We start from the raw sequence: 21273 nt of genomic DNA, 5'->3' as shown, positions 1-21273 counted from the left end.
TTTTCAGTCTAATTGTTTGAAATACAAGATATACTTCATTTTGATGTGGATGATGTACTATTATACATAGCTCCTAAACATCATAGAAAACAACCTGGGGGATTTATTCTGTAACATTTGTGTCTGTCTGAATGGTCTCCTTTAAAAGCATTCAGAAGTCCCAGTAAAGCCTATTAATTTTAATAGGTTTTGCTTTCAGCTGTTATGAATCTGTAGCTACAAGGTAAAGATTCCACATCAGCATACTTGAACCAAAATCTTAGTCCAGTCATAAAGAGGTTGCAGAAACTCCTGGCTGATCAGAAAAGCTTGAATATGGCCTCAGATACTATTGCTAGATCAGATGTGGAATTGCCTCTAAACTGTGTAGCACCACCATTTAATTTCTTGCACGGTAAGGTAGGTTGATTGACCATCAACTGTACAGTTTGATCATAAACTGGTAAGTTTTTTGTAATTATCTTTTTTTTTAGTGATTTTCTTTTGTTTAGAGCTTATTGTTGGTGCCATAAAACAAATGAACTTTGTACATTTTCTTGTGAGTTTTAAATAATGTGTACTTCGTATGCATGCTCAGTACATGTGACTGGAAGAAGCAGATTCTCTTATTGACATCCATTCATACAAGAGCCAATTGAACACAAACCTTCTGCCTCTCCTGATCGTTAATAAGAAGGGCCAGGCTCCCTCCCCAGGGCTCTCATTCAAGTAATACCCAAATAAATTTTAAGAACATGGGAGAGTGGATTAAGCTAGCTGGGGGTCTGATGGACAGAATGCCCACCTGCATACAAACTGTTCCAATAAATGGATTTAGGCAAATAGAGGGAGAAAAGGACAAGAGAATTAACTGTCCCTGGGTAGTCCTCTGTAATGTGCACTACGCCCATTCCCAGGTATTTATACAAACTGGGAGAAGATCTCCTTGATCTGTGGAGATCCCAAGCCCCGTGGAGAAGGACTTGGGGGTCCTGGAGGACGAGAAGCTGGACATCAGCCCGCAGAGTGTGCTTGCAGCCCAGAAGGCCAGCTGTGTTCTGGGCTGCATTAAAAGGGGTGGCCAGCAGGGAGAGGGAGGTGATCATCCACCTCTACTCGGCCCTTGTGAGGCCCCATCTGCAGCACTGCATCCAGGCCTGGGGCCCCCAGTACAGGAAGGACGTGGAGCTCATGGAGCGGGTCCAGAGGAGGGACTGAGATGAGCAGAGGGCTGGAGCACCTCTCCTATGAGGAAAGGTTGAAGGAACTGGGCTTGTTCAGCTTGGAGAAGAGAAAGCTTTGGGGAGACCTCATTGTGGCCTTCCAGTACTTGAAGGGAGCATATAAACAGGAAGGGGAACGGCTGTTTACGAGGGTGGATAGTGATAGGACAAGGGAGATGGTTTTAAACTGAGACGGGAGGTTTAGGTTGGATCTTAGGAGGAAGTTTTTTCCCCAGAGGGTGGTGACGCACTGGCACAGGTTGCCCAAGGAGGCTGTGGATGCTCCATCCCTGCAGGCATTCAAGGCAAGGCTGGATGTGGCTCTGGGCAGCCTGGGCTGCTGGTTGGTGACCTGCACACAGCAGGGGGTTGGAACTGGATGAGCACTGTGGGCCTTTGCAACCCAGGCCATTCTATGATTCTATGATTCCATGATTCCATGATTCCATGATTCCTTGTCCTTGTGAGGTGAGCTCACGGCCACCCAAATCTTCTAGGCTTGTCTGGTTGCTGCTATAGTCAGTAGCAGAGCTTGTCACATGTCTAGTTTTATCCCCTTTGTAGTTTCTGCTCAAAAATAATGCTGAAAACTTCCAGCTGGAGCATTGCTGCTGGCAGTCGGTCACCCTGCAGGTCGCAACTGAGTGTGCAGACAAGTTGCTGTTCCCTGTCACTGCGGGGGAGAGTTGCTGCTGGCAATGCCACCAGCCATTTTGTGCTGTCCTGTCTACCCCTGGGCTTGCAGGCTGTTGCATCTTAGGGGGATTAGATCTCTTATGCTGAGTCCCCCGCTTCAATAGGTGACATTGGACATCTGTCCCTGGGCACCTCCTTAGCTTTCATGTCACCAGGTTTTCAAGAGAGGCTCTGTAGATTTGAGAACTAATTCCTTATGTCACTTCTGTTCCTCAGCATAATCACTGCTGGAGTCAATCCCTGCTGCATCCTCTGATTTCTACACATTCTGTATTTCAAGGAAAATCCTCAAAAGTGGACAGAGCTAAACTCTGCTTTTTTGGGTCCACAGATTGTTGCCAGATATAATTTGTTCATCTTCTTTTCTACTTGCCTTTCTGGGACACAGATAAAAACCTCTAAACTAAACCAGTCATCTCCTTCATCTCTTCCAACCATCCATCTTCCTGGATGGTTGGACTGGATGATCTCACAGGTCTTTTCCAACCTTGGTGCTTCTGTAATTCTGTGATTCAGAGGAGGAATTTCCTTGAGAGAAGTCTGAGTTCTCTAAGACCTGGTATTTTTTGGCAAACTCTTCAAAAACAAGCAAAAAGAAGGCAAGGATGTTCCAAGTCTCATGCAATAGGGCACAGCCAGTAGCTCTTCTGTGTACTGATATGTCAGTCACATATCTTGTATGAATTTCATATCACTGCTTAAAAAATTGAAAAACAGCCTTGAAGAGTTACAGTAGCAGCTTTCCCTTCAGAAAGCTGCTTGCCTCATTGATGGAAAGGTCACCTGGATTCACCCAACTGACAGGTGAGTGAGTTTCTGCTTGTTTGTAATTTCTTTCTGAGATCACAAGTTCCTTGCACTGCTCTGAGTGCTTCTTTTTTCCAACTTAACTCTCTGTAAGACCGTGGTTCAGATACTAGCAAGAAAGCTGAGTAGCGTGGTTATAAAAATGAGTTTCTGTTACAGGTTTAAGATATGAAATTAGATAGCTTTCACATCATTAAGCACCAAATCTGCTGCATAAACACATGCTAACTCACTGTAAGGCTTCATTTAAAAGACAGAGAAGTACATTTCAGTCCTTGAGGTGGAAGAGGAAACTTTTCTGGTTTGCACCTGACATCTCACAGCCTTTGAAAACACAAATTGGTGAAACAGAGAGCCGAGCAGACAGCTGAGGGAGGATGACCCTGGAGCTACAGCACTCTGCAGGAAAGGTGGGTCCCTGAGTAATATCACAGGTGCTTACAGAGCAGTGTCTCTAACCGCAGCTGGAGAGCAGCTGTGCTGTTGGATGGCAGGGAAAGGTGTCTTTTCTAAATCAGAAGATTTGGGTCCTGATGAAGTTCTTCTCTGGCTTTCTCTCTTCAGTGTTGCTGCATTCTGCTACAGGTGGTGAGGACCCTGTGGGACTGACACTTGTTCAGCTTCACCTGATGGAGATATGCCTTGGAGCCCCACGTCCATCCCCTGCCTGTTTGACTTTGCTGGTGCCTCTGCAATCGCTTACCTTCAGCAAGGGATCAATGGGATTTCCTTCACAGCTCTGTATGATGAATTTCCTTCATCATCTCTTTTACCTAGAGGATTTTTTATACTTAGAGATTACCTTTTCACTCTAGTGTCCATTCAGGCCACCAGCTTGTCAGGCTGGTAACAGCACCACACTTACAATGGCTGACCAGTTTCTTTTTTTCTTATCCTGCCCAAATGAGCTGCTGTCCATGAGGAAGAATTTCCATTTCCAAAACAAACTCACCCTTCGTTGATCATCAGAGCCATTGAGAAGAATCTGCACGTTGCCACCAGCCTCAGCTGCAGCATTTCCACCAATGCAGGCTGACTTGTCAGATTCTCTTTGCAGCTTTTAGCTCTGTTGTACCTTTAATATCATATTTTGTAGGCAGATGATTTATGACAGTGGCTAAATTTCCAAATAGGCAACATAAAAGAGACTATATTATTGCAGAGGCAGCAGCTCCAATTCCATAATCTCATCACTTGATTCCTTCTCACAGTTAAGTGCCACTGAAAGCCCGATAAACCTCTTAATGTGACCATGCTTTAATTTTACGGGTAGCAATGTTGGATTACTGTGTTTTTCTGGTGCTGCAATCCAGGCGACATAAACCTGTGCAGTTCTCTAAATGTCACTGTTTCTCACTACAAAGGCATTAGAACTCCAGCCTTTAAACTGGAGGCTCTCAGGGCAGCAGGTGATGGGCATCCTCTTTTGCCACTTTAGCACACGGATAGGCAATAAAAAGCTAATATTTATATATTTGTATATTGAAGGCAACTTTGTTAATATAATAGTATTTCTTCAAAGGAAACAGTGAAATTTTCAATACTAAGACAAAGAAATCAATGAAAAGAATGAAAGTATTTGCTAGGAAGTTGTAAAATGAATCAAAAGCAGCTAATGCCACTTTACCTATGAAGATGGACTAAGTCTGGCTGCCCTGGAGGTAAGTTTTCTTTATGGCAGCCCACGTGGCGTTGTGCTTTGGATCTGTGACCACACAGAGCTGCTGCCACAGCAGTGCCTCACCTGTTGCTGAGCAGCATTCACACAGCATCAAGGCTTTCCTTTGTTCCCACTTTCTGCCCAGCAAGGAGGCTGGATCATCAAAGGGACATTCCATTCCACACAATGCCATGGTCAACAATAAAAGCTGGGGGAAAAGAATGAAGGGGGGTGAAAACATTTGGCATTACAGAGTTCCATTTCCCACGTACCTGTTATGCAGAATAATGCTCTGCTTGCCCCCAAAGCTGCTGGAGATCTGCCTGCTGATGAAAAGTACTGAATGAACTCCTTGTTCTGCTTTGCTTGCACACACAGCAATTTGCTGCTAACCTTTTAAACTGTGTCTTTCTCAACTCATGAGCCTTTCCTCAATTTTGCCCTTCGGATTTTCTGCCAGTTTGGGTCAACTGACCACCCACACCTCCACACGTGACAGTCACTTCCCCACAGTCACACTGCCAAGTAAACATGGGCACAGGAGGGACAGAAGGTCTCACCTCCATGCAGTAAGGACCTTCACATGACCCTACGTTGGCTTAACTCCCTACACCTGAACCTTACAGCACCATCTGACACCTGGGCAGAACCAGATGCATTCTGCTGCACACAGCATCTCCCTGTTTCTGAATAAGAAGGCAATATTTCAGGATTTGGAAGAAGTGAGAAAATGAAGAAAAATGCTGTGTTTTCACAGATGTCTTTATTAAGCAAGTTTACTATTATCTAAAAACACCAATACATTAAAGAGTAGAATCATAGCTTCAGCTCTGCTGCTTTAAGACCTCCTATCTTCAATCACTGATACAAATACCTGGTATACATTGCAAGAGGCATATTAAAAAACACATCTCAGAATAAAATAAAAAGGCTAAGGTTTCCAAGGACCAAATAAATAACTTACAGCATTGGTGAACAAAGATGATAGAAATCCAAAAGAGGTTTGAGACAGACCTTCATTAGAGTTTGCAGTCCTAAACTGTAAGTTCAAAAGTCTCCTATGGTAAGACAGGCACTACGAAATCACTGTCCAAAGTTACATTTTACTGCTGGGCTGCTCAGAAGGACTGCTGCCATCCAAAGCCTTGGAGGAGCAGTCTCGGAGGACTTCCAAAGAGCTGGTGATATCCAGGCTTTCAGAAGCAGCATGTCTGCACCCTTCTGTGGAACTGATGATGTCTAAAGTTTTGGAGGATCGGGCACTGTAGCCTTTCATGCTGGCATCTCTTACAACCACCTCCTGCATGGATGTAAACGTCAATGGGACGAAGCCGTCGCCGTCTGCTGTGAGAACGATCCAAGATGAACCTGTGGAGACAGAGGAGCACCCGTTTGTAAACATCCCTCTCATCAGCTGTGTTGATGGTATACAAAACCTACTTCTCAAATGGAAAGTCAAACGCTTCTGTATGCTTACAGCTTTTGTAGCACTAAAAGGGATGGGAAGATGCAGGTTGTATAATCTCAGAAACAGAGGACTGATAGCAACCGTGCAGAACTCAGCTTCCTGAGCAGCTTTCCCACTCAGAGATGTGACTGTGAGAAATGCACGCTTAAATAAGTGGAAGAGGAATTCAATTCTGAATAGAATTCATACCCATCCAGACTTGGTTTTAATTAGGTGTTCATAGGCTGCTCTACAGTGGCTAAGCTGTGCAGGCACTGTACAAACAGCCATTTATTAAACTGTATGACAAATATAATTTTAAAAAATTAAGAACAATTCTGTGACGTTCAATATAATTAATCCCAATAAACACGAGGAAGAAATTTGTATTATGCAGAAGAAATGCTGTATTATGCAACCCCGTGCACCTGGCCATTTTGCTATTTGACTTCACATCATCATTACTTCCAAGTCAGAAGCACTGACTTTTACCAGTTCTTACAGAAGCTGTCATAGCTGTATCCATTAAGTTGATGAAGTAATGAGATGGGGGCACAGGGGAATTCAGGGAAACACTTCCAGCTGTTCATACAGTTACATCATGGAACTCCACGACACAAGTAAGGTCAGGAGAAGATTGCAGCTTAAAAGCATACGGCCCTTCAATCTTGGCTTCATATCTCATTTGGGAACAAAACTTGAATATCAATCCAATTCAGGAATTCAAAACTACCGTTCTTGCTGTGCCCATTCACCTCCTAACACCACATCAGATTCACAAACCTGCCTACCTTTCTCACTAGGTATATTGCACCCCTCTGGGCTGTGTCGCACCAGCAGTCACTGTGTGTCACTACAGGACCCTGCAGTATGACAAGCATTCAGCAAAAATAAGACAGCAGAAAGAACCTTTTAAAGATTCATCAGTTATTGACCTGTCCCTTCTATCTGTGTATTGGAACATCAAGCATTTTAACAACTGTTTACAGAAAAGTAGGACTTGCATAGTGGTAAGTACAGCAACCTGAAGTCCTTTGGATAGCTGCAAGTGAGGAGACAGCAAACAGTGGTGAGCAGCTGCAATACAGTGCTGAGAATGTATGCAGTTGTGAGAGGTTGTATCCCAAAGGCAATCCACTTAGAGCTGACATGTATACAGGCACATCAACGTGCACGTGGGACCTTCGGGGTTATTTCTCCAGATCAGATTATGCACACTGCCACTGCCCACTGAAAATGTTACCCATGTTTCAAGTGTTTACATGACTGGATAATTATATTACAACGTACCGTGCTGCATCTCTACAAGAGAGATGTTGAAGATCTGCTGGACGACACTTAGACGGAGTTTACCCTCACAAAGAATAACAGATCGCCTTTCATCTGCATCATTTCTGGAAAGCTGCTTCTGCAAGTGCAAGAAAGACTCATTAGATACAGCAATCTATTTTTAAGCAGAGATATCAAGATAACAACCATCCAAACGGAATCACAAGTTTGTAAAGCACCAAGTTCTCTCCCCCCCCTCCCAGATCCTTATCTTATGAACAGGTAAGAACTCCTGTCCACAAACCAGGACGAGGAACAGGCCAACAAATCAGCAGGGGTTGTGTGTCTCACCTCTGATCATCACTGCTCTAAGCCTTAGAAGCCAGCAAAGCATATCCCCCCACGGGGCAAAGCAAAGCAATTTTTAAAATGACAGAAACAAAGTGAATCCTGACTCCTCTTCCATGCCATCCATGCACACAGCCACCCATCCACGAGAGATACGTTAAGAGTGAAGCTTGGAAATGGACCAATTTTGCATATGCTAAATATTTGCAAGGTAGTGTCATAGAATTGTGCATTATTGGCCAGCTTTGACTGTAAGTGAGCTTTCTGCTGTCACAGATTTTCTACCTACATCAGTAAATACCATCTCTGCAGTCCTTCCATGCTGCACAACCTCATTTCTAGAGGCCATACCAAGAAGATCCCTGCTCAGCCAAATCAGCCTTCTGCTCTGCTTGACTTCCTACATTCTGTAAATGCCTGCTCCTGTGCTCTTAGGGTGGTACCTAAAAAGTTACCAGCACGATGCCTTCAAAACTAGATTCCCAGGGGACCCTGGTAGCTGGTTTCCTGAGCAGCCTGAGGTCTGCTCTCCCCATAAGCAGTGCCAAAGCTTTGCTGGCAGTTTTCCCCCTATCACTCGAATGCTTCATGTCACTATGGCCAAGGTGGCCACCAAAAATCACTCTTCCCACAAGACCCTCTCTGTTCACAAGCAACAAATCTAGGATGGCACCGTTCTTAGTATCCGTATTCAGTTCCTGTACCAGGAAGTTATCAGCAAGGTGATTTAGGAATCTCCTGGACCTGTGTGATATTCCCATTTAATGTCTGACAAGTTGAAGCCACCTACAGAGATAAGGATGGCTGACCTAGACATATCTCTTCTCTTCTTACAGATTAATTAATCAGTGTCAGTGTGGGAGTCTACTACAGGCCACTCAGCCAGGAGGACAACACCAGCTGTGTTCATTGGGTGTCCCTTGGCCCTCACTCTGAGGCTCTCAACCACATCACTGTGATCTGCAAACCCCACAGAACCCAACCCCTCTGTTCCATACAGTTACTCCCTGCCCATCCCTCCTGAGGAGCCTGTACCTACCAACTACAACACTCCTACACAGGCCTCCTCCCACCAGGCTTAACTTCACACCAATGATGTCCTGTCCTTCTTGTGTATAATCCAACAGCAGCTTTAATCCTGTGCTTTACAAAGACCATATATCCATATACAGATGCTGTCATTCAAGCTTACAGTGCTAGAGTTACCTGATAGGTGATGTTAATAAAAGGGGGTTCCTGAGAAGAAGGGTACATTGAAAGATTTCTCTTCCCCGATTTTAGCAGCTCAGTTAATTCACAGACATGATGCTGTAGTTGAGTAAAGTTACCAGACAGTTTTTCTACATTTTTTGAAAAGTAGCTTGCTTCCTTTTCACTTAATAGGTTGTTTTTGTAAGAATTTGGTATTTTGGAAGCTGTCTCTATCTGTCTTTTTGGAGACGTTGGCTTGTTAGAAAATGCCAGTGATGTGGTGGACAGCGATGCAGACTGATTAAGCGCTTCAGCATTGAGAGACTCAACAGCTGGAGGAAAATTCAAGGAAACCTTTTTTTCTTTGAGGTCACTCATGTTCAACAAGCAGCTCTGTTCATAGCCAGGACTCTTAATTTCCTCAATAAGTTTTCTTCTGCTGGTGGGGGACTGGATGGCAGCGCGATCTGGTAGCAAGAGTCCACGACTAAGAGGGTGAACATCTGTAGGGACATCGTGAGGTAAGTTTGAAAGATTCAAACTCCCACTGACGGATGCACAGCTCCCATTAACCGACGCAGATGTTGAAGGAGCCGCTTCAAATATCAGCTCCTTTATCATCAACCTGATCATGTATTTGTCTGATCTTGAAGACGGAAGAAAAGCAGGATCAGTGAATTTCTGTTTCCCAACCAGTATCAGTAATAATTTATTGGTCAAGAAGCACAAACCCTTTGGTTTTTCATTTTTCTCTAGCTGAATTTGTTGAATATTTGGTAAATTGGACGAAGTCAGCGAATAGACTAAAATAATGTTACAGGTATTGGAGGCGACCGATACGGTTTGAGTTTTGAGGTCAAAAGCCATTATATCAGGAACCAGAATACCCGGGATGCTAACTTTTTTGGTAGAGGTCACCTTTTTTTCAAAAGTCACCAAAATGAGATGTGAAGAATCTTGGCCGCTTCCCGTTAGGTAATCCTTGGGCCTCAGATGAAGCAGAGGACTGGAATCAGCACCTGGCTTGCTAGAGAGTATGTGAGTCAGATCCACGGGAGATGTAACTGCAGACATGGGCTTCTCAGCATCCAGCACCTTCTTCCCCCCGTCCATGGAATATTCTTCCTCACCACATAAGCTGGACTGCGAGGGAAAGGATTCCGTTTCAATGCTCGCTGGAACCTCGAAAGCCACACCGGCATTCAAGCCACAGATCTTGTCTAAAGGAAGCTCAGTAGCGACAGCAATTTGAAAATTCCAAGTAGCTTCTACAGCACAGATGTAGCCTCCCACGTCAAAGATTGGGCAAAAAGTACAAGCACTGAGAGTCTTCTGAGCGTCATCCCAAATATAAGAATGAAGGGCACTGCCTACGCCGACCACTAAGCGATTGCCTTCCTTGGTCCAACAAGCACAATGGATGAGACCGCTGCCTTTAATATCGGCTTTAATTCTACAGTTGTTGAGATGAACGGAGTGCAAGACCGAGGCATCCCGCGTCGTCAGCACGGCCAAGATCTCCTTCTTTGGATGCCACACGCAGCCTTGGGGGAGCACTGGAAACGGCTCACTGATGTCACAGATCTGAGAAACCAAGAGCTTATTTCTGTCTGCAGCGTTAAAGCAGAGCTGCCAAACAGTGATGTGCTTTTTGTGTTGAACAGCGAGCAGTGCTGGGGCATCAGGGGGACCTGGGCCCCAGTAGAGTCCATGGACGTGTTCAAACTGACCAACAACGCTTGAGTCACCAAATTTTGGCTCTCCGTTATGAAGATGTAAAGAAGTTAATATGACCTGTTTCCCATCAGTCCAGGCAATCCCGTGCACAGGGTGAATTGCTTGGTGTAAGGCATTAAGGCCCGTTCTCAGCAGCTTTGCCTTTCCTAGCTCCATGTCTTTTTGATACGAGACATCTAAACAAATTAAAGAACAGAAATTATTGTAGAGGACGGAGGCAAACATCTGTATGTATATTTAACTTATGACCCTCCCCGTGCTGGACTCTTCCTTTCAGTCAAGGCAATGTACACAATACTCACCTACACTTAATCCACAACCCTATTTTTTTTTTTTTTTTCTTATAATGTCTTCATAGTGAAATGTAATTTTAAAAGAAGTTGTGATGTTTACATAGGCCCAGGCTGCTGCACTTTCATCACAAAACCAGTTTGTTCATTCTATTTGACAGGATGCTGCTTCTCAGAATATTTCATAACAACTTCTAGCATTCCAAATTTTCAAAATATTGCCTCCTCATTCTCAGCTTCATTGACCATTTGTGATCAGATAAAGTAATCCCTTACAAGTATAACAGAGCATTAATGTATTATTTATAAATCTGACCCTGTATTAAGAGGGTAAGCAAGAGGCACTTGCCTGGTTATTCCCAAAACCTTCCTAAAAGAGCAAATGAAATTTTGAAGGAAGTTAATATCAAAGCAGATTTTTCTGAGGAAACGTACAACGAAGAATTTAAAAGAACTCAGAACACAAATGGGGACACAACCATCGACCTGAGGCATGACTGTACTGTGATAACTTGATAATGAGTGACTCACTAGCTTCAACACCATCTAATGCAGTCTCATCTAGCAATACAGATCACAAAGAGAATTATTCAATAATGTAAGAACGCTGCAAAATAAGTCAGTACAACTTTAAGAGAGATGCCATACAGCAGGGAGGTAATTACCCCATTAGCCACGAGCAAGTGATATCTCCACTGGCATTTTGTGCCCAGTTCTGAGCTTCATGGTCCAATGACAATGAAAAGGTTTTGTAAGCTCCAGGACCAAAGAAACACAAAAAGTGGGTTCATTCAGTTTGGAGAAAACTGTGAGAGTAAACTTGCAAACACAAACCAGGTCATTGGTGAGAGAGCACTTATCAATTTTCTCCAAGTCCACTGTGCAAGGTAATAATCAGCTTAGTGTTTACAAAGGAGATTTAGGTCAGCTCTGAAGGAAAAATTAAAACAAAAAATGACAGCTCAGCACTGAAGCGGGTTACCTTGGAGAGAAGGTGCTCCGTGAATTCGATAATCCTGAAGAGCTACTAAGTGAATGTCTGTCAAGGACAAGTCTAAGTGGTCAAGCAGACAAGTCTGGTGGTGGGTGGATGGCTGGACTAGGTGATCTGACAAGTCTTTTCCACCCTTAATGATTCTAGGATTGTAAGTATGCTGGATGCTTCCTCACAGTAAAAGAACACTCGGAGGAGTTGGATGTACCTCATCACCCACCTGGCTGTCCTCTAAGCTCCAACCACCGGCCTCAATCACTGCAGAAACATCGAAGCATGAGTCGATCACTGTAAGCAACCTGAACGACAGCTCTCTGCACGGCAGTACTTACTTAGGGAAAGGAGGTGATAACTCCCCTCACAGGATACACTGAAACGCTGAGCTCTGTGGCCATCTGGGTGCCTTCTTCTGCCACAATAGAAGCTTCACGTTCCCCACGGCAGACCTGGGAAGATAAAACCAGGCACAAGGGCAGGCGAGTTCACACAGCCCTGTGCCACAGCCCGCCCCTCAGCCCACCACACGGGCACGACCCTTGGCACGCCGATTAGGCCAGGTCTCCCCGCAGCCACCCGGCCCTCGCTTCACACCCCAGCAGCCTCCAGTCGCCCAAGATACCCGCGGGGACCGCAGCTGGGCTGCAAGGCGGGGCTCGGAAAGAATGCCAAAACGCGCCCGCCCGCCCGCACCTCTTCGCTCCGCGCCGGGTGCCGCCCGCCCGAGCGTCCCAGCGCCCCGCCGCTCCCTGCTCGGGCCCGCCCGCACCGAGCTCCCCCGCCTCCCTCAGCGGTCCGCTCGCGACAGCTGGCAGCCTCACCCGCCCGGCGGCTCAGACCGACTCCAGTGAAGCGCCACCAGCAGCGGAGCACGCCGTCCTGAGCGCCTTCTGCCCCCAGCCCGATCCCGCCCTCCCGCGCGGCGCTCCCGCCGGCCACGCCCGGGCCCCGTGACGCAGCGGGCGGCGCCTCCACTGGGAGGGGGGTCAGGACTACAGCGACCATCAGGCAGCGGGGCGGGCTGTGTGACGTCATCAGAGCTCCACCAATCCGCGGGGGGCGCGCATGGTTTCTTCCGGGCGCCCGGACGGCCGTCGTGCCTGAAGGGGGAGTTTTGCTCCTGAGCTTCCATTTGAACTCAGTGAAGAAAGCGGCTTCGGGACCTCTGCGTTGTGAAAGCAAAACAATAAATAAATAAACAAAAACCTCAGGCTTGAGACAGTCATTTATAAATATGAGGTCACTTTTAGCTTAGAAAATAAAGCGGTGGAGCCAGATACCAGCTTTCCTGTGTTGCTCCATAAATTAATCCTCCATAAATTAATCCTCTGGGACTTAAGAGAATTCATCTCAAAGTGAAAGTGATTTTCATTATCTTTCCATTCCTTTTTCTTTGTTAGCAGCAGACACGGTGCAGAATGCTCGCCACTGCAAAGAGAGCAATCCAAAAACAGCGTGCAACTGGAAACCTGAAAAATCATCTACTTCCCATAGAAATGTTCTCACAGTCGCCGTGCACACGTATGTCCCCCATCCGCTCTCAGGTGTATGTTGGTTATATGCTACGACTCTCAGGTGAGCAGAGCTGAGCCTTGCCTGAGAGACAGCATTGACAATCATTGCATTTGCTGCTCCTCTTCTAGCTCTAGGAGGGAAGCTTTAGGTTGGATGGCAGGGGGAAGTTCTTCACAGAGAGAGTGGTGAGGTGCTGGAACAGCTGCCCAGAGAGGCTGTGGATGCCCCGTCCATCCCTGGAGGTGTTCAAGACCAGGTTGGATGGAGCACTAAGCAGCCTGGGCTGGTATTAGATATGGAGGTTGGTGGCCCTGCATGTGGCAGGGGAGTTGGAACTTCTGACAAGCCATTCTCTGATTCTATGATTCTATGAAGTGCAGATGTAAGCACTGAACAGCACTGAGAATTTCTGCTCCCTCTTTCTCACCAACCCTCCCTCTGGGTTGGTGAGAAAGTGAAATTTTCCAGTTCATCTGCCTTCTCTCTATAGGACTGTATGTGCTGGAACACTCAACACTGTGTTACATCAGTCATTGGCATTGGCACAGGATCACTGCAGTGCAGAGAACAAGAGAGCCTGTTGTCCTTTTGTTACAAATAAATAAGAGTGACCAAAATGTGCACCTTCTATAGCACTAATGATGTGCCCTATGACTTTGAAAGATTGAAGGTAATGCAGGAAAGAAAACTGGGGGACTCGTTTCAGTGCTGGGATGGCCATATGGTGTTGTAAATCGTGCCCGGCACCCAAGGGCTGCGCTGTTCTCTCGTGCTTAAGGCAGAGCTGGGCCAGCAGAGGGCTATACCAGACAGATTGCTGCAGAGGAGCTGAATTCCTCAGTGCCGTTATACCCCTATAAAAGACCTGATTTTTTTTCTCTTCCTGTATGAATGTATCAGGTGTCAGGAGGAAAGACCACGCTGAAAAATGCCTTGGAAGATATTTTTGCATTCATAGAATCATAGAATATCCCAATTTCAGAGGGACCCATAAGGATCATCGAATCCAGCTCCTGGCTCTACTGTCTTTGCCTAGAATTATACAATAAGGCATTTTTAAAAACTTATTTTCATCGTGTGAATTTTCTCATAAATGTACACTTAAATCTTAACCAAGTTCTACAAACAAGCCACAAACATTACAAACACATGCAGTCATTTGTAAATCTGTCAAATATGGCCAGTTGTGTAATCTTTTGATTGTAATCGAATTGTCTCAGCCTATCAGATGACTGATCAGCCTGGATGATAAGAGGGTAGTTAGTATTACTCCTAGATTGGCTATTTCTATGGCCAATAGGGTATGTCTGGTTTGTGTAACCACAGGATGGTTGTTGGTATTGTAGAACAGCATGAAAGTGACCATGGGCTGCTTGGCCAGTGGCCACTAGGCATGGCTAGTTACACAGCTGTAGTCACTGTGCTTATTAGTGGCTGTATGCAAGTAAACATCTGTTTTCTCTCTTCTATTTTCCCCCTAGATTCTTCAAGGCATTTACTGCTGACATATATGCTGCCTCTGTTACTTCAGGGATGCAAAACCCTTAGGAGCTGTACGTGAAATAGAAAGTTGGACAGTGAAATTATGTAAAAGAAATTGTGTTTAAAAAGCTGAAATCGTAGACATAATTTCCTATGGTCATGCTCATTCAATGGATTTTAAAGTATATATGTTCTTGCATTGAGTCAGGTTTGTCCTTGAACACTGAACTGTTCCACAAAACTGCAGTTCCTGCAGTGAGCAACCTCCCCTGAGACAGGGCAGGTTTAAGTTGGATCTTAGGAGGAAGTTTTTCCCCCAGAGGGTGGTGAGGCACTGGCACAGGTTGCCCAAGGAGGCTGTGGATGCCCCATCCCTGCAGGCATTCAAGGCCAAGCTGGATGTGGCTCTGGGCAGCCTGGGCTGCTGGTTGGTGACCTGCACACAGCAGGGGGTTGGAACTGGATGAGCACTGTGGGCCTTTGCAACCCAGGCCATTCTATGATTCTATGAAGTAGAATGGATTTGTGTTCTCATAACTTACCTTGCAGCATCATTTTGGCATCTGCTTGTCAAGTTAGTTTGAAACACAATTTTAATAAAAATGTAGGACAGTCTGGGAAAGAATTATGAATACCTGTTAAAGAATGGCAGGGAAAGAAAATGAAATGGATGCAACGAAGAGACATGCTGTAGTATCATTATTTATGTGCTCCATAGAGTCTTCCTCTGCTTTTATTGAATATTTCCTCACACAAGGAACATAATATTGCAAGGGAACTGAATAATTTGAAGATACTTGCTGTTAACTTCATAAATATAACATTTTATGAGATCTGCTTAATCCGGGCAATGGACATCTCTGAATAAGCAAGAAGATCTCATCATTATTTCTTAATGGAAAGCTCAGTGAGGCACTGCTGTGTAATTTAGACCCTTAAACTAGATGTGGTAAAAGCCTAAGATCAGTAATTAAAATGTACATGCATTTTAACTGCTTTTTGCTATTACAGTAAAGATGCTTTGGGTTTCTTCTTACTTTTGGGAAGCAATTAGTAATAAAGATAATAAAAGATGAGCAATTTTGCAGAAAATGACTACAACCTGGATGAATATCATGCTGTTACAAGAAGGCAGACATTGCTGTGGGATGTGTGAATGGGATCATTGTGTGCACTGGGTGTATGTGAGTAACTTTGGCTGCGTGAAGCCAGAAGGGCTCACAGTATTTTGTAGGCAAAACTGAATGTTTCCCTCTGCAGTGAAAGGACTTGGAGGGAGTTCCATGTGGCTCCAGTCTGTAGAAGAACGATGAGGATCAGTGAAAGTTTGGGGAGATTAAGACAGGGACAAAGTGAGACGGAATTGCTGCCTTTCTCTGCAGCAGTAGCTACCAGCCATGTCTCTGCAGCAGCTTCTGCTCCACATCCCCATCCCCATCCAGCCAAAAGGCAAAGCACATAAACGGTGAATAGTCAAAAGCTCTGCTTTACGGCAGAAGGAATGGAGTAGGAAACCTTCCATCCACTGTCATGTGGCTTTGTGTGCAAGTGCTCAGAAGGAAGCTGTGTCTCCTGACTAGTCTCAGTTTGTTGTGTCCCGTCATAACATGTAAAACTAAAACAACGGGCTATAAAAAGTGAGAGAGCCTTTTGATGAGAAACATTCTGTTTCATAACTGATTTGGTGGAAACTATTATTTCTACATAATGATTTTTAATATGACAGCATTCCTTTGGAATAATCTTTCCAAGGGTATTTGTAGACAGACTTTTTCAGAACCAGCAATATATTTGCTTAAGTCAGGCGTGTCACTGATCTGTGAAAGCACTGTTTTCATCTCTGCTGTGTTGTAGATTAATCCTGCTTTTCAGGCACCCTCTCACCCTCTCTTGCAGTTTTCTTTTATGTTGATTACAGGTCCAAGCCTTTTGAGATAACGGTGTATCAGTGCAGATCAGCATGGATCTATTTTGTGTCCATAACTGTGTATCTGTGCTGCTTTTGTCCCTTGTCTGCTAGGATAGCATGGTGCCTGCTGACAAGTGGGAGGAATCCTTGCCAAAGGACAGAGGTTGTCGAGTCCTAATGGTTTTAACTGGCAGGTCTGTGCAAATGTCACCTCCTGTGCAGGAACTCTTCCTGTGCCAGTGCTGGGCTTTGGCACCGCGTGCCTCCAGACATCTGATCACACCTGGTCGTTGACACACTCTTGTCAAATAACAGTGGAGGAAAGGTAAAGTTCAAGGACAGCACTGGCTCACTGCAGACAGAGGCTGAGCTGCAGCAAGCACTCTGGAAACTCAGCTGAGAGGTACCCAAATGCCATTAGTGGGGAGCTGGCAGCCCTCTGTTAGATAACAGCACCAGCAGGGACCTGCTGAGCCTCCGCAAAGTGTGTTTGCATTTAACAGAGATGGTGAAACTGCCTCAATCTGGCAGAATGCTGAAGCAATTGTATTCACTAATTAACATATCTAAACATATATAATAGGTAATGCTAATGCGTAAGTTCATTTCTGCTGTGTGGGACAATGGGAAATAAGTTCGTAACTTCAAGTGAGATACTGAATAACTTCTGGGATTCACTTGCCTGACTTCATGTGCTTTAAAGTTAGGTCACATGAGCCTGAAGGATTGAGCTGTTTCGTCTTAGCAATCTAGGACTGTATGGTGGGGTTTTTTTAAGATCAAATTAGTAAAACTGTCTATTAAATGTTATTTAGGAATAGGGAGTACTGTGTCGGGATTGAGAGGACTTCTGGTCTACACCTTAGAGAATCAGAGAATCATTACAGTTGGAAAAGGCCTCTGAGATGCCAAAATCCAACCCCAGCCCAGCCCACCATGCCCACGTCCCTCAGTGCCACATCCCCACAGTTCTGGAGCTGTGATCCCACCACCTCCCTGGGCAGCTGTGCCACTGCAGCACTGCTTTTTCTGAGAGGAAATGTTTCCTAATGCCCAACCTGAACCTGCCCCAATTTAAGGCCACCTCCTCTTGTCCTATGGAATACTGGTCTGATGCTTGCAGTTTCATGTTAAGACAGGGTATACATTCATTGTCCAAGCTGGGAAAACAGATAAAAATCACAAATAGGGAAAAGGAAGTTAGGCTTGATTTATGCTGTCTAACCGACTGGAAGTGTGCTAAAAGGAAATTCATAACTGAGATTTTTAGCATGAGTACAGATAGTAATATTCTGGAGCTTTATTCAAGGGTACCCAGGTCTTTAGTAATAGCAGAGGAAGAAGGGGAACCAAATGGTTGAGGGTCATGCAGGGTGCACTTCATACACCTGCAGTAAATGCTGACTTTTCAGTTGTTATGAAGAATACCAAGGAAATATTTCACTGTGCAAAGTCAGCACCACAGGTTGGCCAACAGCCATGCAACTGACTTTCATTTTGTCGCATGACATTTTTCTATTGTTTATCATTGTTTTCACTATACTGTTTTCAAAATCAAAAGAGGGGGGAAAAAACCTCAGCCACCTGTCATACAACACTCCTGCACTTAGCAGCTCCCTCAAGGAGGCGGCAACAGAAGGAACCAGGAAGACTGAAACAGATGCCACATGTTTAACAGCAAAGTTATGGAGAGCGTAAGGTGAGTTTCAGCTATAATTTGGAGCAGATTGTACTTGAAAGTAATGACATACTAGCACCTAAAATATACCAGGTTGTGTATAAATGTGCCGGATAAAGATGCAGAGGAATTTAAATGGAACTTAAATTTTCTGGTATGCTCGTTATTCCCCACAAGGGAAGGAGGAGCTGGTGTACCATGAAGCATTCCGAGTGCCACCAGTGTGACACACTGAGTGCAAGTTAAGCTTTGGCTTCTAATTTAAGTCCCAAGGTTCCTTAGCTTTCCTTTGTTTAAATTATGAAAGAGACTTCCCCACAGGGTGACTCTAGGCAGGAGTCAGCACAGCTATTCCTCCTTCTCATTGCTTTCCTGGAGGAGCCCGAGCTTTCTGCTGAGCCTGAAGAGGGGTTCAGCCCCTTCACAACGCAGAGGTCACCCAAACAACTCTTCCCTTTTTTCTGTTTTGGCCACCGGATATAAAATAGCCCTTGCTGGAGGAAGGCGAATGCTTCCCAATCTGTGTTTTTCTCCTTTTCACAGCCTACGGTCTGCTCAGCTGAGCCCAGACTCATTTTATCTTTCCACATGCCTTTTGCATTGTTTGTGCAAAAATCTTCTGTACAGCTTGTGCTTAATAGAACAGTCTTCTATCTCTCTACTTCACTGATTCTCCATCTGTTCTCCATCCAAACCAAAGCTGAAAATTTATCCTCTGCTTTGCATAAATCCCTTCTGCGCTTCCTCCAGTGCTTTTATTACTTTCAATTTTAAATTTACAGCCCTGTGATAGACACTATATAAAATACTTCTGCACTGGATCCCTAAATGATTACCTGTAAACAAATATTTCTTCGCTTAGGAGTCGTTTAGTTGTAATTGCATGCATATGATTTAAACATTTTCAAATTGATTTAGATGTGCGTGATGTGTGTTCAGAAGCATGGAAGGTGCTGCTGTTTTTTAATATATTAATTTGTCATTGATTGTAAAGAACGCTTCTCCTAAGCCGTCCTGTGCAATTCTCAATGTCCTCAAATGAGAACTGGGGTCCCCATTTGCAACTAGACTAATTGTGCTGAGTAACAATAATGCCTTCAGACAGACTGGTTCCTACTTTGGTCCATGAATCATACAGCAAGGGAAAACAATGTCCCCGAATTATAACAAATAAAAAAAAGTTTGTTAAACATCACAGAATTGAGTTTTTGAGCCTAACAGTCAGCTATGCCCTGAAACTAATTGTTCTGTCATCTGAAAGTTTGTTGGCCTCCTTTTATCTCCAGTGAACCAAACCAAACTTTGATAGCCATTCTGGCACAGAAGCTCTTTTCATTCCTGTTCTCAACATTCAGATCGTTTCATAGAAAAGCAGCACATACACAATTAAAATGGTAGCGTGGCAGGCTGACATTGAAATGTCTAGTGATAATTATAAGTTCGGAGGCAGCTTTGATGCACACACTTTCTGATCTTAATAGTTAAGATTTCCCCCTTTGGTTGCTGTGATGACACTAAGGCATGAAGTTGACAAAAGGTGGAACACAAGTATTCCTCCAACAAGGAATCCTTTGGAATAATGCATATCACAAACTCAAAGAAACTATGGAGTACAGATGGAAGTGCGTTGGTGTGTAACCAACCTGGGAGGCTCAGCCCTGGTTTTGTTCAATTTTGTATGTTCATAGTGCAGATCTGCACCATATAACACACATTTTGTGTTTCAACAGCCTCGTATAAGTGGACCAACCTGTGGGCTATCACCATTCCCTTTAGAAGGCAATACTTGTCCAAAAACATTTCCTTTAGTTCTTCCCTTAGTTTAGCCTAAATATTCTTATAAAATATATCCTTCCATCATTTCTAGTTAATTACAATTTAAGTTTACTTGGCCCCAGGCCTATATATTTTAAACACCAGATTCTGCTGTGAGACACGAGGATGTTGTTCAAATATATTTTGCTTCTTCAAAATACGTTACATGACTTAGAAATCTGGCAGTACAAATACACCCAGCTACATCTCACACCTGAGCTTGAAGGCTTGTTAGAATGATGATGTCTCAGTCTCTGGGAAGACATTTGCATGAAAAGGACATTACTTATTTCAATGAATTGAAACTGTTCTCAGAGCGAGGTTCATCTGAATAAATGTAAATGTCTGAATTCAGAGCAGTCACACCAGCTTGCTTTGCAGCCACTAGAAAGGAACAGGCACTTAATTACTTATTTAATAGGGATGGCTCACCATGACCAGTATTAGAAACTATGGTAGGACACAAATAATCTGCTATAGGGGTGTTTTCCTTTATTTGTCTGATCATACAGGATGGCAAGTTCAGCACAGACGTCTGCATTTAGCCAAATGACATTTACACTCAATGTCTTTGATCTTTAATTTACCTGACAAGTTGTTTCTTTTTTTTCCTTTCTCTTCAGTGTGCATGTATAAATCTCCATGCTGTGTGAGACAGTGACAGGAGGCAGTGATGCAGCTGTATTTGTAGCTGAACATTTTCATGTTAGAATTACGCATTTCTGAAAATGTTGCGGGTTTCCATGGGACCCATAGGAACTTCATATAGAGCCAAAAAGTGCTTTCCCTTCTCTTTTTGCAGTTTTCCTTAGTATGAATGCTCGTTAGTAGCACTTTCTCCAGCTTTTGTGTGGGCTGTACTCCCATATTGGTTAGGCTGGTTTTTACTGCATGATTTTCAGCATACTGTTGTTTCTCCCAGAACATCCTGACCACAATTGGAGTCTTGTCACTGCTCCAGTCCACTGGCAGTCATTAATAACAAAACGTTATTAATAACAATTAATAACACTGGTAAACTCCATTCTAGGTCTGATCATTCTGAAGACATCATGAGGGTGTAGTCAACCCTAGGACTCAGCTATTGTGTGACCGTGCCCCAGATTTTAGTCCAAATATATTGAAAGTAGTGAAGACAACTTTCTAGTCATTCAGTGTCTGATGCCACAGAACATCTCTGTGTATTGCTTCAGCAAAAAAAAAAAAAGGGGGTCATTGGTGTTTTTTGGTGAGCTC

The 21273-nt window shown here is 44.3% G+C and overlaps 1 protein-coding gene across 3 annotated transcripts; it reads right to left on the bottom strand.

Moving 5' to 3' along the window:
* Positions 1–5109: 5109 nt before the first annotated feature.
* On the bottom strand, positions 5110–12545 carry LOC122193957 (WD repeat and coiled-coil-containing protein). Of its 3 annotated transcripts, none has more exons than XM_042894881.1 (6): positions 12460–12545; positions 11974–12087; positions 11862–11899; positions 8636–10533; positions 7103–7220; positions 5110–5733 (listed from the first exon to the last, which is right to left on the bottom strand). In XM_042894881.1, exons 4-6 carry the CDS (start codon positions 10511–10513, stop codon positions 5462–5464), a joined length of 2268 nt encoding a protein of 755 aa, XP_042750815.1. In that variant the 5' UTR covers positions 10514–10533; positions 11862–11899; positions 11974–12087; positions 12460–12545; the 3' UTR covers positions 5110–5461. The 3 variants fall into 3 exon arrangements, with proteins under 3 accessions (XP_042750815.1, XP_042750808.1, XP_042750823.1); XM_042894889.1 differs by lacking the exon at positions 11862–11899 and adding an exon at positions 6604–6675 and having other exon boundaries at positions 5649–5733; XM_042894874.1 differs by lacking the exon at positions 11862–11899.
* Between the last annotated feature and the right edge of the window lie 8728 nt (positions 12546–21273).

This window comes from Lagopus leucura, unplaced genomic scaffold (assembly GCF_019238085.1).
Source record: "Lagopus leucura isolate 7727_CA_CO unplaced genomic scaffold, USGS_WTPT01 Super-Scaffold_73, whole genome shotgun sequence".
NCBI lineage: Eukaryota > Metazoa > Chordata > Aves > Galliformes > Phasianidae > Lagopus > Lagopus leucura.
The sequence above is the reverse complement of the archived record's forward strand: the minus strand, read 5'-3'. Positions and strand labels throughout refer to the sequence as shown.

Excerpts from the sequence above, each read along its gene's own strand:
- LOC122193957 (XM_042894881.1), bottom strand. The coding sequence starts at position 10,513 with ATGGAGCTAGGAAAGGCAAAGCTGCTGAGAACGGGCCTTAATGCCTTA. Across the intron at positions 7,221-8,635 it reads TTATTAACATCACCTATCAG|AAGCAGCTTTCCAGAAATGA; the intron begins GTAACTCTAGCA and ends TTGCACTTGCAG. Across the intron at positions 5,734-7,102 it reads TCTTGTAGAGATGCAGCACG|GTTCATCTTGGATCGTTCTC; the intron begins GTACGTTGTAAT and ends CTGTCTCCACAG.